A 15,056-nucleotide genomic window follows, 5' to 3' on the forward strand; every position below is an offset into this window, starting at 1 on the left:
GCCACAAAACATTTTGATCCTGGGCCTTCTTACTCTTGAAACCCATCAGAGCCCTTTCTGCCATTGATCCCTTTTAGATGCTGCAGCTCCATGTGTTCTGTCCCTGCACGGGTACATTTGTCCCACGCTGGCTGGCTCCTGGTTTGTCACCCCTCGCAGTGACGCCAGAGCTGACACCGTGTCACACGTTACCATTCTGCTCCCTGCTCTTTGCTGGTTTGGTCGATGTTTCTCCAGGTTTCACGCAAGGGGAGCAGAGCGGTGCTGGAAAGGTCTGGGGGTTGTGTGTACCGAACAATATAAAGATGTTATTAAGCAAAGCTGTTCCGTGTGCAGCAGGGGAGGATCAGGGGTTACCAGAGCAAAGCGTTTTTTCAGCATGCCGGTCAGCATACACTGTGCCCACCGCTCTCCTCACCACCTGCTTTTATTGTCTGTGTGGCTGCAGAATTCAGGGGTCGCTGCAGGAGCTGCTGTCTGGAGCTTGAGATCCCTGCTGTGGCACAGCACTGCATTCGGTCTGGTACGGTTTATTATCACCTGGAATGTGTTTGATGGAACATGTGCGTGCTGCAGGTCCTGCTTGCAGGGGGACAGGGAGTGATCAGCCTGGCAGTGTGATGCTGGACGTGGCTTTGGACATGACTTTAAATTTGTATGAAATAAGTATTACAAGTTTTCCTTTTATTTATTTATTTATTTTTCTTCACAAGTTCTGTTAAATGGTAAAGAGTGCTTGTTAATAGTGGGGTTCATCACACATGTTATATTTTTCTTGGACGGCTTTGCACAAAGGCAGTGCTTTCTACATGCTTTTCAATAAGGGAATGTGCAGTCTGTAATAAGTCATTCAAGCTTCTGAACAGTTCTAAGCCATTTTCACTCAAAAAATGCTTATCTTCTCAGAATAGTGGTGAATAAAATAACGTCACCACAAATATAACAGGCACTTTACTGTCTTGAGTACAGAAAACCTTACCCAAGAAGAAAGTAGGCAGTAAAATAACTTTTGAGTCACACCAGCCTCAAAACCCCTCGTGCAGTTCTGGCCCTGACTTCAGCCCACGCGTTCTCCTCCGTGCCAGGGCTGCGGGTGGCTTGGGAAGCCCGGCTGCAGCCCCAGGCTCAATCTGCTTGCCAGCCCCTGTGCCCCAGCACAAGCATTCGGGTGGGCTGACTTTAAACCTCATCTACTTTGCCCTCCCTTGCAGGAGTGTTTTAAGCCCTAGGACTCCTGCCTCCCAGCAAAGTGGTTTACTGCCTGATCTGCAGGATTTCTGCAATGTAGCTGCTTCTGAAGATTCATAAAAATGTTTTTTCCTAGGGCAAGGTAGGGTGCCTCACTGGAAGAGCCATCCATAGCGGTCTTCGGCTTCACGGGCAGAAAATAGATTGTTAGCTTATTTCACTACCTCCCTCTCACCCGCTTCCCATCCAGTTTGTGCCCAGTGTCCAGGATAAAATTCATGTCAGATACCTGCCGTGTATGCAGGCAGCTAAGCCATGGTAAGGCTCCCGGTGTCAGCAGTTGTGAGCTGGGAGATACAGAGAGAAAAATGCTGCCTAAACCCTATGCAGACCCTTGCAGTCACTGATGCTGTGTACGGAGACTTTACTGCTTAGTTGGGATTTTATTTTTGTTAAACACGCAGCTGCGTTGGCTTCCAGTGCCATCTTGTGGGCTGTGATTTTATTGCTCTGGTAGGCAGGGTTACGGTAAATATATTTAAAGCCCGTACATGTAGGTGTTTTCCTTTCTGTACACTGCTGTGTCCCTCAGGAATGTTTCATTTACAGATGTTTATGCTCGTTTCTGACATTTAAGGTAGATATGAACTAGAAGTTGAAGCATTTCATAGAAAAGTAACTAGAACTACAAGTTTGCAAACAGACTGTATTACAAAAGCTTGTCTTTTGCTTTAATGGAGACTTCAGAGAGAGAGCATAAATATTTTAAGCTTTCTAAGTAGTCGAGCTGCTTGTTAGCACTTGGAAGTACTGTCCCTGTACTTGCACATCTTCTTGTATCTTTTCATGTAAGTGGTATAGAAATTGTACTCTCCCATTCATAACATTTTATGCATTTTGAACTCATGATGTAGACCACTTTCACATTTAAAAATGATAATCTAGACCCCTTCTTTAATTTTCTAGACACTGGTTTTGTCCCTTTGATGCTCAAGTGGGTTCAAGGCTTCTGTAATTCAAAACTTTTTATTTTGTTCTTCTGAATAATGTTGATAAGTATTGTGGGAAAACAATACATAATACCTCAAGCTTTATGGGTAAAGTGTGGACCTCTTATCTACATTTTTTTCAACTGTTGGCCAAACTCACTTGTCTCAGTGCTTACACTGATACAACAGAAGTATAAATCCAAACCCTAACCTCATTTGTCCTATGGGCGGTGTTACTTAAGGAGACTTTGTGGATGTGCCACTAGCTACTGTTATGTATTGTCCTGTACCTTCCCAGGAGCTGGATGATGCTTTTAGGCCCTCTCATTCTGCTCACCCAAGCCCTAATCTGCTCAAGTGCAGGGATGAGCCACTGGCTCTCCCTGTGTGGTGCTCACCACCTCCCCAAAGCTGGATGGTTCAGCTCTGGGGCATTTTTATTCTGTTAACCCTAACTCTGGGACTGGTCCTGCCCACTCTAGTTTTACAGGCAGTGTTGGAAGAGGAGCTGTGGTTGAGATTCTGATGCTTTCTGCATAGAACAAACCATACCGCCTTCTCCATGCTAGCCCCGGCTGCTACATGCAAAGGCAGGGGTTGACTCTTTTTGCAGCATCATCCAGGTCTTTAGGTGGAAGAGACAACATTACTTGGAAAGATTCTGCTATTTAGTCACTTGTCCTGTTTGCTATCCTTTTGTTTAAGTGCATGCATACTCGCGTTTTTGTGTTTGTTTGGTTTGGTTTGGTTTTGTTTTTGTTTTTTGTTTGTTTGTTTGTTTGTTTTTCGGGTTACAAGACAGTTTAGGTAAAGCTAGTTTGGTGCACACCATGCTGCTTTGGAGTTCTCTCTGTGTTTGGGCCTTGGGTAGGTGAGTGTTTAAGGCCCTTGGTCACTTCCAGTGTTAATGGGTGAGCACGAGGAGTGTGGTTGCTCACCATGTCTGGAGATTCACAGTCCAGCCTGTTGTGCCTAAAATGAGGACTTCTGAAATGCCTTAAAAAGCGAGTGTTGTACCTTGGCATTTCCCTGTAGAGCATCATCTGGTGGCATGTCCAAGCTTCCCAGAGAAGCTGTTTGGTTGGCACTGTCATGACTGTGGTGATTGGGATGGCCTTGGAGCTGAGTGCACTAAGGTGGTAGTTGGCACAATGGAGAGGACATGCAGGGGTTTTTTGCCTTTTGAAGGCAGTGGGCACTTTTCCCCTGGAAGAGTCACCAAGAGTTGCCTGAGCTGCTCTTAGGCCTGTGCCTGCATTGTTACCACTGGTCCAAACAGTGCATTGAGAGAGGCAGTGAGAAATGCTAATGAAAACAAAGCAAATTGGGAGTTACAAGAAGCTTCATTTTCTCCACTTGTACAAATGTGTTAAGCAAGCAGAAAGGGATGACTTTCCTGCCTCCGTGTTAGCAACTTTACTACAGATGGCAGAATAAACAATGATCCTTAGGACTTTTATGAAGAAGCTGAGAATGCAGAGCTCCAAGCGTTAGCATTTTGGATGAGTTAAGCTATCTAGACCACATATGAAAAATTCATTACCTACTGAGCAGTTAACGTGCCCATCAGTTATGGCACAAACTGTTCTGTCTTTTGGAAACCAGAGGGGACAAAACTCAATATCGTTCAGGTGGCTTGTAATTGCTTTGTTTTGCACAACACTGCATAAAGTGACTGAGTCCCAAAGTTGAAAGTGTTGCAATAAAGATCTTAAATGGGTTTGCATGTGGAGGGAAGGAATGCTAAGTGCCTGAAACTTATTAGCAAGAGATTTTTTTTAAGCACTTTTCAATTGACTGGTAAGGGTATTTGCCCCCCAGTAGTTAGTATGCTGCTTCCTAAGTGGAAAAAAGAAAAACTCAACAACAACAAAAACAACAACCAAAACCACATAATGAAAAAAGTTATGTGTATGCACTGTATACCATATATATATAGATGTATATATTTACAGACACACACACACACACTGTAGTTTGCTTTGTAGTTAAGAGCACAGCTGCATGACAATAATTTGTGGCATTAATAGCTGTATCAGAAATGGAAATGATAGTCGTCAAATAGTCTGCAATGATAGACTTCACATTTTAGCTAAGAGCTCTGCATACTTTCAGGGGTTTGCTACCTTTTTTCCCCACTCCAGAAACTCAGTATCTGTGGCGCTGAGGATGGCAGATACCCCTAGAAGGACAGTTAATTGACTTATGTTACAAATCACAGTTGAGGACCTGCTCTACCCATTGTCTTTCTTCCAACCTGGTTATGGTTTAGGTTTGTTGGCCATGCAAAGAAGTGCATCTTAAGTTAGGCCAGGCATACTGTCAAGTAAGTCCCAAGCAGTCACTTAGATGGCTAGTATTTGAAGAGGCCATATGTTCACTCCGCTGATTTAGGCGCTCTGTGACCCCTCCTGAGGAAAAGCTGTTCAGATACAGCTTTATGGGCCATAAGATCATGATTGCTGTTCCAGATGTCTCTCCATTCGATGTGCCAGAACATTAAATTGCCCCATAAATTCACTTAGTTTCACATTGACAAAGGAGAAAGAGTTGGTTGGTTCACTTGGGTACTGTAAATTGTCCTCCAGAAAAGTCTTTGTCCATTGGTTATACATTATGTGAAGGGGACAAGGTGACTTGTCCTGCTAAGCCAGATTGGCTTTGCAGTGATTCCTCTGCTCAACCTGGCAGGCTCATGGCTCTTGGTCTTATTGGAAGACAAAAGGATTAGGAATTTTTTTTCCGAAACTCCTCTATTTGCCAACAAACTAAAGCAGGGATTACAGAAAGGTGAGTTAACCTTTGTGATTCTGAAAGTGGCCACAAAGGTTGCGTGATGCTGTGGCAGAGGATCAGAGGTACCGTCCGGGTCCCAGGCACCCCATGCCACCACAGCAGGGATGCTTGGTGGGGATGCAGCTCTTTTTGCAGGGGAGTGGTGCTTCTAGGGTGCCTCCTGCTGCTGTTGGATGCGCTGATAAACCTGCCCCGAAACAGCTGCTTGGAAATACCATAAGTCTTTCTAGTAAGAGGAAACAGCTAAATGCCCGTGGAGTTTTACTGGACCAGACTGCCTTCAGTTATCAGTGAGCACCTCCTGGCTTGTTATCTCTAGGTCCACCTCACTCTTGTTATGCTTTAGTGTTACAATAGGGTGGGGGTTTTTTTGTGAACACACTGGGCACTTCTAGCTGGCTGCAAGATATTTCTTACAGTTGCATTTCCGCAGCATCAGCTCTGCTGAGTGGCTTCCCCAGCTGTTGCACTTTTCTGTGCAATTGTCAATGACATACACTTGCAGTACACCTGAGTAGTCTTTTAGTAACACAAAATATCAGTTGAAAGTTGCACAAAATCTCAGACTCTTTGAAAGCTCATTTTTAATATATATATTTTTTTCATTCGTGTATCACCAGGCTTTAAAATGTGTTCTTTCAAATAGTTTCTCTTTTATTTTTAACAGCACCAGCAACTAAACTGGCATGAGAGTAATACAGGGTAATCTGAGTAACAATCCTAAGTTACCATGTGGTTTCTTATAGACAAAAAAACCTACTTGACCAAACACTTGATGCAAATAACTTTCAAGGGGAAGACTGGCTCTAGTAAAATCCAACCCCCCTATAGACATCCCATTAGCTTGAGAAGAAGTGCAATGTAAATAAGTGCATGACTTCTTGTATTGATAAGTGTGTGGGTTTTTGATGTACATAATCATATTAGTTCAACAGAATCTCATACAGGTATAAAATTCATAGTAAAGATGTCTTTATTCCAAAATAATAATAATGTGTTAGCCAGACAGCTACAAAACATCTACACGAGACTTTGGTAAGAAATATTCATGGTAGCTTTTTCATAATTCCACAGCAAACAAAAACAATGGAGGAAATCTAAAAACACAATCAAACAAAATTTTGTTTAAATTGAATGCTGCACACACAGAGTTCTACTGTACATTTGTTAAGCCCCTAACTTTTTATTATTATTATTATGTGTAAAGCTTCTACAGTTTGTATGTTAGAAAAAAAACCCATACACGCAATGCTAAAATCTGATAACTGAGGTCTACAAAACTGGAGTGATATCTGTGCTTTCAGTTCAGCAGTATTATTCAGGAGATAACAGTTCTCATTTTTATTGACTGATAATCAGTGGCTATTACACTACTAGAAAGTTTACAGTAACAATGCAATACTTCTACATATTTTATATCAGAGCTTTTTTTTTCTGAATAGAAAATCAACCTCTTATTTTTTTTCTTCACTTGTTTTTGTGTTTGTTTCTTTTTTTTTACAAAATGTAACAAGTTTAAATATTTCTTTTGTATCAAGTTAGAAGAAAGACAAGTGACTTGTAAAGTGTTTCAACAGAAAAACAGTGTGAAAAGCTGAACCTAAGCAGGAATGATCACATATTTCTGACCAAGTGCAATCTATCTTGTCACCATATGTATTAATGTGGTGGGGGAAAAAAAATTCCAACATTCATAACTTTAATGAGCCTAAGAGAAATGGCTGGAAGTCACACTGCACAGCCTCCTAAGACAAAAGAAATGTATATGGAGAATCAAATTAGTAAGAACCACAGTAAAAGGAATGCCAGATTGTTTCAATGGTCAATTTTGTGGGCACATTAAGAAAAATGGTATGTATTTCCCACATACTTAAAGGTGTATTTTGACTTTGCCTTTGGCAAAGGGAGTAATTAAAAGACAAAACAGCTTGCTGAACTGGAATAAGCATTAAAATGAAAAATAACAACTCAACATTGGTTTTAATGGATTATTTGCAGAAACAGGCACAGTTTTGCAAGATTAGCTTGAACGAGTGGTAAGGGCTGATGAGATAAAATACAGTCCATAAACTCATATAATAATTTTTCTCTTTTCAGGAGAAACTTTCTTCTTGTGCTCCCTATGTCCCAAGATCTCACAGATCCAAGCCTACAAAACCCCCTCTGTCACAGTCCAAGGTTATTTTTTGAATGCTTAGCCTCAGCTGGGATAGCCTCTGTCAGGCTCAGCAAGAGCAGCTCAAAGGTAGGTGGTGAGTGGCTGAGCACCCAGCATCAGTCACTGTAGCCCTTCTCTGCAGCCATAGCATCACATCCGTTTCTCCACCTGAAATATGCTCAGATGGTCACGCCTTCAGTATCTGTGCCATTTCACTGCTGTTTTTTTCTTTTTGTGTGTGTGTGTTGTTTGGTTTGGGGTTATTTTGGTTGTAATGATTAATGTGCAAGGTAAGGTCATACACATATCAGTTTGGGACCATCTTGCTGCTACACTGTAGTGACAGTGCTATAGAGACATAAACTGCAGAAGTTTTCAACAGGCACAGGAAGGCAAACTATCTGAATTAATATTTTTAAATAAGCCAAGCTGTGCAAAATGTAAAGTGTTTGGTTTTAGCATTAAACCTTGTTGTATTTTTTTTTTTTTTCTCCTGGTTTGGTTCACCATGTGTTTGCACCCATTTCATTTAGCAGCAGCAAGACAGGCTGAACACTGTGGTTGGTTCCATTATTTCCCTGGGCTTCCTTTCATTACAGGTCTAAAAAAAAGCTGTAAAATACCTTTAGGGGGTAGGATGTGAGAGCTGTGGAAGTCCAGAGCAGCTCTCGCAGTGTTCAGTGGAGAAATGATGATTGAAAGCCCTACAGTGTCATGTAACCAGCCCACTCTGTGCAGGTACAGGTTGCAATGAGAGGATGCCTGATGGTGAAGCTGAACAGCCTCAACGTGTTGTGGTTCACATCAAGTGCAGACACTTGAAACCTGGTTAGCAGGATTGTAACCAAGGGCTAAGAAGAGAGTAAATTACTTAAAGCTGGTTTAAAGAGACTATAAAAGAAGTTTTTGTCCATTCATTTCTCTCAAGCTTGTTTTAGGAGTCAGCATTATTATTACTTATGTAGAGACATAGGTGTATGCTGCCTTTCCTGGACCAAAAGATAACCCATTCCCTTCATCTCTCATCTTTAATGTTAACTTGTACAGGACAGTATTATATTCCAATAGCAAGTGAAGCCCAAGGTCTCACTGGTCCTACACCTGATTATGCACAGGGATGAGAGCTGAAGATGATGTAAAACAGCAAAAGCAATTAGAATGCTGAGGAGCTATTTTCTAATCTCAGGCAGTTTGGTTAATCGTTCAAGTAGTCAGGGAAGTCATTTATCTGGGCTAGTATATCTACAAATCAGTAATTCTCACAAATTTAGTAAATTTATATCTTCCTATACGCTGAGTAAAAACACATAAATGACACTGCTGTGAATATATTTGTGTCAATCTGTAATTAATATTTTCAGAGGCTGTCATTGTTTCATTTCAGATGCTCCCTTTGTTTCTTAGAAGGGATGCATGAGAACCTGGCTCACCTTTTCTCTACTATTTTTATTAGATTATAAACCTCTTTCTTTCTTCTTTAGTGATTAACATCCTCACAAGAATGAATCTAATTTTTTTATTGTCTCTCATGTGGAAGCCTTTCCATGAAACAGCTGCGTGACTGTCTGTGTTTGTGCCAATTTATTTTAGTTCTGTATCCATTTTGTGAAGCAGTTGATAGGCCCAATATAAGAACATGGCATCTAAATATATATTATGACATTCATACGTTTTCTTTGTGTGCTGTTTTGACTTGTGACTATGTAGTGGGCAGTCATCTCTATTGAGATGACAGATTATTTCCTTTTTAAGTTTTAAAGAAACAAAGACCATTTTGCATGGACCATAGCATCCACGTGAAGAAAAGCATTGTAGGATAAGTATTGTAACTATCAGCTTAACCCAATAGTGTAAAAAGATAAACATGCACCTTTAATATTATTGAACCAGCATTACTGAAATGACTCCTTGGCATAGTTGTGTATCACATAGGCACTGCTTTGGATTTTCAAAATCAAACTGAGAGAGAAATCCTCCCACATATGAAACATGTCACTTTAACCTAGTTATGTTAATATGCATGCATCCCATGTCTTTACAAGTAGTATTTCTATATGGCTATTCCATGTCCACAGATATGTCTGTATTTTAGTTAAATGACTCATAATGACCTACTATTTTTATGCATTAAGGGCTGGCTGGAGTACCAAATACGTACTCTCAGCATAAATCTGTGAGGAAATATTTATAAAATACATTTCTTGCACCAGCAAGACTAAAAAGCAAACCACACTGCAAAAATGAAAACTGATATACACTTTACATATTTTTTTGTTTTAAAAATCAAACCAAGGTTGACTTTCCATTTAGCTCGGAGTGCATCACTTGGGAGCCTTGTGTTTTGTTAACAAGGATGAACATTACATGCTCTTAGCTCCTTCTTGTCTTTGCAACTAGTAAACTGAGTACTTTTGGACCTCTTCTTTACCATCATGTAGCGTTCCTGAATTCCCCCTCCACAGAATGTAGAACATTCTGTCCAAGCAGTCCATGGTTTCAGCCTACAAACTAAAAAGACCAAGTTATTTGATTAAGTTTTTAGTAATTCAATATGTGTACCACTATGCATGTGTGCGCACTTACATCTTCTGAATCTAAGATACCCTATTGCCTAGTTTATTACAGTAGGAATTAAGAAACCCCACTTAAGTATAATCAAGGTTCATTTGTCAAACATTGAAAAAATGTATTCGAAAAGAAATTTACTGTCTACAATATAAAACACAGATAAAATTAAGAAACTGTCAAATGTCAAAGCAAGAACCACAGCTTAGCAGTAATTCCTATCCTGATAATATATACTATACCACAAGATATTATGTTTTATTGATTTGAGGCATCAGTGCTTTAAAATACTGTCTCTTACTGAAAATGCAGTCCGAGCAGATCTCTCAGACCACTCTGAATCGGGTTACTGGGGTGGAAATCAGTTCAGTTTTGAAATTCGGCACTGGATCCAGGAACAAATATTTTCCAAGTTCAGAGGTTCAAACTGGAGGCAAAGATTATCACCTAGTTCTGCAGAAACTGCAATCAGCCCTTTGCCAGGTTTAAATTCCAGATTTTTCACATTCCGCACTTCATAATGAAGAAGCTAAAATGTTCTCAGTGATGGGACACTGACAGATGGAGCTTTTCTCCATTGAGCCCTAAACATGGGTCGCGTGTTTTTAATGATGGGCAAACTCCGAAAGTGGCTGTGCTTTATTGCTGAAACTTTCTCTAGACTGAAATACTAAAAGTGTTCTCGCAGCATAAAGTGGAGCTGTCCACTAACTCCTGTTGTGCAGAAAAGACAAACAGACATGACCCTACTGAATAATAGTTTGACACTTACCTGGATATTGCTCACTATCTATATTTTTTTTTGCTTGTTCGCTTCTCCTTTTCTCCCGGGCCTCTTTCCAGCGCCTTTTCTCCATACCTGGGCCTCGCAGGCATTTCCTTAGTCGACACTTTGTACGCTGGACGGTTTCTGGGCATGCTGTTCCTCCAAACTGTGGTTCTATTTTAATCATTCTTGTCCTGATCATATGGCCCTTTCCACATGAGGTATTGCATTCAGACCACTGGGACCACTCTGTTAATTCACAGTCGATGGCTGCAAAGAGGGAAATGCATGAGATCTAAACATAAGGTCAAGAAGAAACACACAGATGTGCCTAATGAGTTTTTACATCCTAAATATGTGAATGCAACTGGAACCTTGAGGCTTTTTAGCGAATTTTGTGAGGCTACACATCAAAATTTTCTGAGTCCGTTTCTAGCAGAACTATTATTTGACACTTTCCTCAATTTCTTTTTCACGAGTGGTGCTGGCAGTTCACTAAAATTACAAAGAAATATAAATAATTCTCCTGTGCCTTCTTCAGTTTTCCATTCTGTACACCCATATGTCTGTTTTACAGCAAAAAGCTGTTAAAAAATGGGTTATATTTACAAAGAATCTGATGCCTCTGAGATCTAAGCCTTGCTTTTCTTATAGTGTTATGCAATAAACATGATTCACTAATAACATTTTGTCTTAAAAGTTTTCATCTTTCAGTACTGCTTAAAACTTATAGCCCCAGTGAATAATAATCAAAATTATATTTCATGCTATTTAAGAGAAGCTGAATTACAGTATAAAAGCCTTTTTAACCAACACTTTCTGTGAAAAATAATTAGTTATAAAGCCTCATAAACCATCTGGCAACAGGACTTATTCATTCAGCAGTGCCTTAGGCTATCATGCTTCACAAAGACTGCAAAGGAACTAGGAATTTATACCACCCAAGAAGTGGGGGATTTTTGTGGAGTAAGGTAAAAAATCAACGCAGCTGTGTCCACACCATCCACCGGCTCGTGATATTCCAGATTGCAAAGGGCTGCAGATTAGTAAAAAGACTGCAATACAGTTCAGAGAGATATCAAAGACGGAGTGAGTCTCTTTTATTGCCCTTTCTGTGAGCTAAAAGAATCACACAGGTGATTTTAATCCTTCTGTCTTTCCTAGCACACATTCTGCATTTGAGTGAAAAATAGGTTTCATAATTCTGACTTATTTACTATTGGGAAGTGCACTAACTGTTGCCTGAAGTGTAGTGTGTTAAATATGCAGAAACTGTGTACCCAAAGCAATATTGATCATCAGCATAAGGTTAAATGAGGCAAGCAAAAATTAAGATGTGGTTATATTCCAGATCTCAATAGCTGAAAGTGAATGATTATAATAATAATAAAAAAAAATTCCACAGTCAATAATACTCCTATCTAAGAAATGATGCTAAAAAATGGTGATAGAGTTTTGACCCATAGACTGACACACAGTCGCCTCCTCTTTCCAGAGAGTTTCCCACACTTACGGCATTCGGGCAGCATGCATTTCTCTGCCTGTTCCAGCTCCTCATTGCAGTCTCCAAGCTCAGCAGCAGATTTCAGAATCCTTTGCCGGGTTCGCATTCCCTTTCCACATGTTACGCTGCAGTCACTCCATTCAGACCAGGGAGAGAGTAAACAGGGGATGGTATCTAATATGAAAATAAAAAGGCAATGAATTCTTGTTATACATAAATTATGAAGATATACATTTTGAAAATAATACTGGTGGAAAATGTACTATGATTTATCTGTCATCAACCAATTATACTTTGTTGTCACTTTGAACAAAATGAATCACAAGCTGAATGACGTTCCTGAAGAAGCTCAGAAAATACAATATTGAAACGAAAGGTTTGCTTGTTTTTAATACCTTTTCTTTCCTATATTTCTCTATATCTTATTCATATCTGCAGAGTGCCAGTGCTTCCAGGGAATAAATAGATTAAGAAGGTATGTTTCAATCATAACTCCTGTAAAAAACCCTGGATTGTTGCTATGGACAGAAATGGAAGTCAAGTTGATATAGTCTAAAATACAATACTTCCACATTTTATCTATCAAAAATATTTTTTAAACTTAATTCTTTCCACCTTTGGTGAAAATCTTAACATCTCTTAAAAAATTAAAACCAATATTAATAGTGACAGTAAGGCTGGTAGACTATCAAAAAGGAGCACTTATATTTCTGAACTGTTCATGGGCTAAAAGGAGAGGGTACTGTTTTATTCTAACCTTATGACCAAATATACCTCATATTTGATAAATCAGAGTTACTTAGGTATGGCTTGCTAATATACATATCACTGTATGGGTAATACAATAATAGGATTCCACTGAATATTTTTTAATGATACTCTCATCCCGATGGTGAATATTGTACTTAATGCACATTCCCTAAGGGACTGAATTTTAAGGAGAACAAGAAAAAGCAACATTACTTCTAGTTTAGCTATATTCTCTGTGTGATGGAGCAACATGTAAGAAATGATGCTTCACTTGGTAACAGGAGATAAAGTCCTGGATACTTACGGCACTCGGGCATCATGCATTTCTCTGCCTCTGTAGTTTCTGCCTTGCACATGGATCCATCAGCAGGAGTCATTTTGATCATTCTGTGTCGTCTCTTCATGCCCGTGCCGCAGCTAGCACTGCATTCGTCCCACTCTCCCCATTCAGTGACGAGGCAGCTGCTAGGGGCTATTCAAAATGGACAGAGAAAATTGTTTGCTAACAGATCTCATGAAAAAAAAAATGGTTTGGGCAGTGCTGCTGCTACTGGCTGGATTTTACAAAGGTGAATAAAGTACTTACAACACTCCTCATTTACAACACATTTCTCAGTCTCTTCAGTGGGCACTTTGCACATAGAGCCATCTTCAGGGAACTGTTTTACGTATCTCTCTCTAGATCGCGTTCCCATTCCACAGGAAACACTACAGGGGGACCATGTAATCCAGTCAGACATCATGCAAGTGGAACCATCTAAAATACAGAGAACCATTTCAATTGCTAATATCAACAGAATTGCTGATAAATCTGTAGCTGCCTATTTGTGTGCACTATCACTTTTATGCTGCCTCTCACGTTTTGTCCTCCCCTCTATTGCTTCCTTTACTTACTTTCCCTTATAAGTCTGAATACTTCATACACCGACTTGGATGCACTGCAGAACTGACCAGAGACAATATGTATTCTTTGGCAATTATTCCTCTGTTTGATATAACCCAAGTCACACTACAGCAACCAACAGCTTTAAGAACTTTAAAGGAAAAGTAAACCCTACGAGGCATTCTTTTCCTTCACCCTTTCCTCTTGATTACCTTCGTCACTGCAGCCTGGACCCATGCAAGGCTGAAAATCTTGGGTATCTGGGCAGGGCACACTGAGGTCCAGCTGAGCTTTAAGCATCCTCTGCCTCATCCTCTTGCCCTTTTCACAGGTAGAAGAGCTGCAGGCTGACCATGGTGACCAGTTTGAATATATGCAGGTCTCAGGGGTATCATCTAAAAAGTAAGAAAAGGACGTGAATGTTAAAAATAGATTGTCCTCTGTTTACTTTTCTTTACTTGGCTGTCAATTACTTTAGATGCTACTAGGATACATTCTTTCCTCCTACACTCTATTTTCTCTGTTTTTAACCCAAAAGAAAAAAAAAATCACCAACTTTCTTTTCTTTCATTGAAACAAAAAAATGTTTGAACCCCAAAAAGCTTCTCTTATTGCTTTTATTGTTATTGTCATCTTCCAGGTGTGCATGGAATTTCTTTGCTGTGTAAGAGAAGGCTAATAGTAGATACCAGAAAAGATGAAAACCTAAACCAGTTTTTGACAGTGAGTGGGACTTTTGCTTCTAAGTCAGTTTTGTACTTTATCTAGAAATTACAGTGGGGAATGGAACAAAATATAAATTAGTACATCACAAACTAGTTTAAAAAGTACCTTCTTCTTTTTCCTCTGGTGCCAGATCTGCCACAATATCATCTATGTTGTCAGGTACAATATTGCATTGCTCCCCCTGCAAAGAAATTATTGTGGAGATTGGACATAGAAAACTCAAATGTGTATTCAGCAAAAGGGGCTAAAACAGTATATTGTGAAACACTAGTACATCTGCAGGACTTTTTAATCTTCTAATTCCCATGTATTCCACAATTAAGCACATGTAGTAATTACCAGAAGTAGGAGAAATAATACCTTAATGCAGTGTTACATTTAAGAAACAGTTTAAGTAATTTTCTGCCATTATCTTTGTTATAGGTAGGTTTGTAGGTAGGATTGTAGGTTGCGGGGTGGGGAGGAGAGGAAGGATTGGGTTTTTTTGTTTGTTTGTGAGGTAGTTTTGGTTTGTCTTTTTTTTTTTTCAGTTGCTTGAGAATTTTATATATTGTACCTTGCGTGCAATTCTTTCAATGACAACTCTGGCTACCAGCTTGATAGATCCTCCTTCTGGATCATAAAATGGACTTTGAGGATGATCTAAGCTTGTAAGTGGCCTGATCTTCTCTTGAGGCACTGTAGGTTTGTTAGGAGACTGCAATAAAAAGAATTTTTTAAAAAAGGTTTAG

At 39.7% G+C, this 15,056-nt stretch overlaps 1 protein-coding gene across 1 annotated transcript in view; it reads right to left on the bottom strand.

Annotated features, from left to right (window-relative positions):
- Positions 1–9,475: 9,475 nt before the first annotated feature.
- The window catches only part of SPON1 (spondin 1), a gene marked incomplete at both ends in the record, with an annotated part of 189,209 nt that continues 183,628 nt past the window's right edge, over positions 9,476–15,056 (bottom strand). Inside the window, 8 exons of the mRNA XM_080345465.1 lie at positions 9,476–9,639; positions 10,469–10,732; positions 11,976–12,140; positions 13,021–13,188; positions 13,303–13,473; positions 13,812–13,994; positions 14,431–14,506; positions 14,882–15,022. Coding sequence (XP_080201591.1) covers positions 9,476–9,639; positions 10,469–10,732; positions 11,976–12,140; positions 13,021–13,188; positions 13,303–13,473; positions 13,812–13,994; positions 14,431–14,506; positions 14,882–15,022 — 1,332 coding nt within the window. The remainder of the gene's footprint in view (positions 9,640–10,468; positions 10,733–11,975; positions 12,141–13,020; positions 13,189–13,302; positions 13,474–13,811; positions 13,995–14,430; positions 14,507–14,881; positions 15,023–15,056) is intronic.

This window comes from Nesoenas mayeri, assembly GCF_963082525.1.
Source record: "Nesoenas mayeri genome assembly, chromosome: 5".
In the NCBI taxonomy this organism is placed as follows: Eukaryota; Metazoa; Chordata; class Aves; order Columbiformes; family Columbidae; genus Nesoenas; species Nesoenas mayeri.